At 61.9% G+C, this 973-nt stretch overlaps 1 protein-coding gene across 1 annotated transcript in view; it reads left to right on the forward strand.

Annotated features, from left to right (window-relative positions):
• RPH3A (rabphilin 3A) overlaps positions 1-973 on the forward strand; it is a 20,905-nt gene that overhangs the window by 8,941 nt on the left and 10,991 nt on the right. The window contains exons 4-6 of the mRNA XM_017734717.1: positions 1-28; positions 92-178; positions 508-670. The exon at positions 1-28 is cut by the window's left edge and continues 108 nt beyond it. Of these exons, the coding sequence (XP_017590206.1) occupies positions 1-28; positions 92-178; positions 508-670 (278 nt within the window). The remainder of the gene's footprint in view (positions 29-91; positions 179-507; positions 671-973) is intronic.

The raw sequence follows: 973 nt of genomic DNA on the forward strand, positions 1-973 counted from the left end.
CATCCCCGGAGTCACTCGTTGCCCAGCCGCCGCTGGCGGTGGGGACATTTTGGTGGCCCCGGTGTCACCCAGCTCTTTGTTCTCCCCGCAGAACGTGTGCACCAAGTGCGGGGTGCAGACCACCAACAACCGGCCCCAGGCCATCTGGCTCTGCAAGATCTGCAGCGAGCAGCGGGAGGTGCGTGTGGCCCCGCTGTCCCCCTGTCCCCTCTGTCCCCACCCCTCCGAGACGGGACCGACTCAACCTCCCAGGGGCCTCCAGCACCGCCCAGCCGCTGTCTGAGCGTGGTTCTTTCCAGGATTGGTTTTGTTTTCTACACAAAATGACATTTTTATTTCACGAAAAAAAGGTTTGGGGTCCAAGGGGCTGTTGTGGGCAGAGATTGGCTCCCTGCAGTGCGAGCCAGGGAGTTAATTGATTAATTAATTAGCAGGGTGGGGATGTGGGGTTGCACATCCTCCTACCTGCTGGAGGAAGGCCTGAGAGCCCCGTCCCTGTTCCCGCAGGTGTGGAAACGCTCCGGTGCCTGGTTCTTCAAGGGTTTGCCCAAGCAGATGCTGCCGCAGCCGATGCCCATCAGCAAGAAGGGACCCCAAACCCCGGGTGAGCCCCGCCCGGCCGAGCCGCCCGCTCCGGACCCCAAACTCCCCTCCCGGGCACCCACCCGAGGTAGGTGACAGCGGGTGCTGACCCCCCCAGCACTGCCAGCGAGGCTGTGGGGCTCCTCCCCATCCTCGGCAAGGGAAAACTATGGGGAAAAAAGCATCCAGAACAGTGGTGTGGCTGCTGCCTGTGTCCTAAAGGGGGTAGAAATGGAGCCTGGAGAGGTTTTATCCAGGATTGCCAAGTGGGGATGGGATGGGGTTGCAGGACATCCGCGAGCAAAGCAACCCCGGGTGGGGGTCAGGGCGCCCGGCTGGGAGTTTGGGCAGTGCCTGGGTAGGGATGCGGTGATGGAGAAGCCTTGAAAAA

This window comes from Corvus brachyrhynchos, unplaced genomic scaffold (genome assembly GCF_000691975.1).
Source record: "Corvus brachyrhynchos isolate BGI_N302 unplaced genomic scaffold, ASM69197v1 scaffold114, whole genome shotgun sequence".
NCBI classification, from domain to species: Eukaryota; Metazoa; Chordata; class Aves; order Passeriformes; family Corvidae; genus Corvus; species Corvus brachyrhynchos.